The sequence below is a fragment of the Eimeria mitis genome, genomic scaffold (assembly GCF_000499745.2).
Source record: "Eimeria mitis Houghton genomic scaffold, Emh_scaff1478, whole genome shotgun sequence".
In the NCBI taxonomy this organism is placed as follows: domain Eukaryota; phylum Apicomplexa; class Conoidasida; order Eucoccidiorida; family Eimeriidae; genus Eimeria; species Eimeria mitis.
In genome coordinates this window covers 7,323-7,686 of record NW_013569413.1, presented here as the reverse complement: position 1 = coordinate 7,686, position 364 = coordinate 7,323, and the positions used below count along the sequence as shown (strand labels likewise).

The 364-nt window shown below is 49.5% G+C and overlaps 1 protein-coding gene across 1 annotated transcript in view; it reads left to right on the top strand.

Annotated features, from left to right (window-relative positions):
- EMH_0037870 (NOL1/NOP2/sun family domain-containing protein, putative) overlaps positions 1 to 364 on the top strand; it is a gene marked incomplete at both ends in the record, with an annotated part of 3,104 nt that overhangs the window by 2,131 nt on the left and 609 nt on the right. The window contains 1 exon segment of the mRNA XM_013495222.1: positions 220 to 300. Within this exon segment, the coding sequence (XP_013350676.1) occupies positions 220 to 300 (81 nt within the window).

Genomic DNA, 364 nt, shown 5'->3' with positions numbered 1-364 from the left:
AGAGAGAGAGAGAGAAGCACGCACTGTTCGCTGCATTCAGTAGACGTAGCTAGCTGTAGCTAGATGCGTCAAATAGCTGTTTAGTTGCTGCAGCTGGTGGTGATCCTTCTGCTGCAGCACCAGCTGCTGCTGCTGCTCGATCTGCTGCTACTACTACAGCTCTTGCAGCTGCTTCTGCTGCAGCTGTTTCTGTATATTTCTTTGCGTGCTTTCGTGCAGGTTGTGTGTGATGTACCCTGCACCGGCACCGGAGCGTTGCGGCGGAGTCCCGAGATGAAGTGGAAATACAGCGACGAGAATGTGAGAGAAAGAGAGAGAGAAATAGTGGTAGCAGTGTACGTAGAATTTAAAATATTGTTTGTTA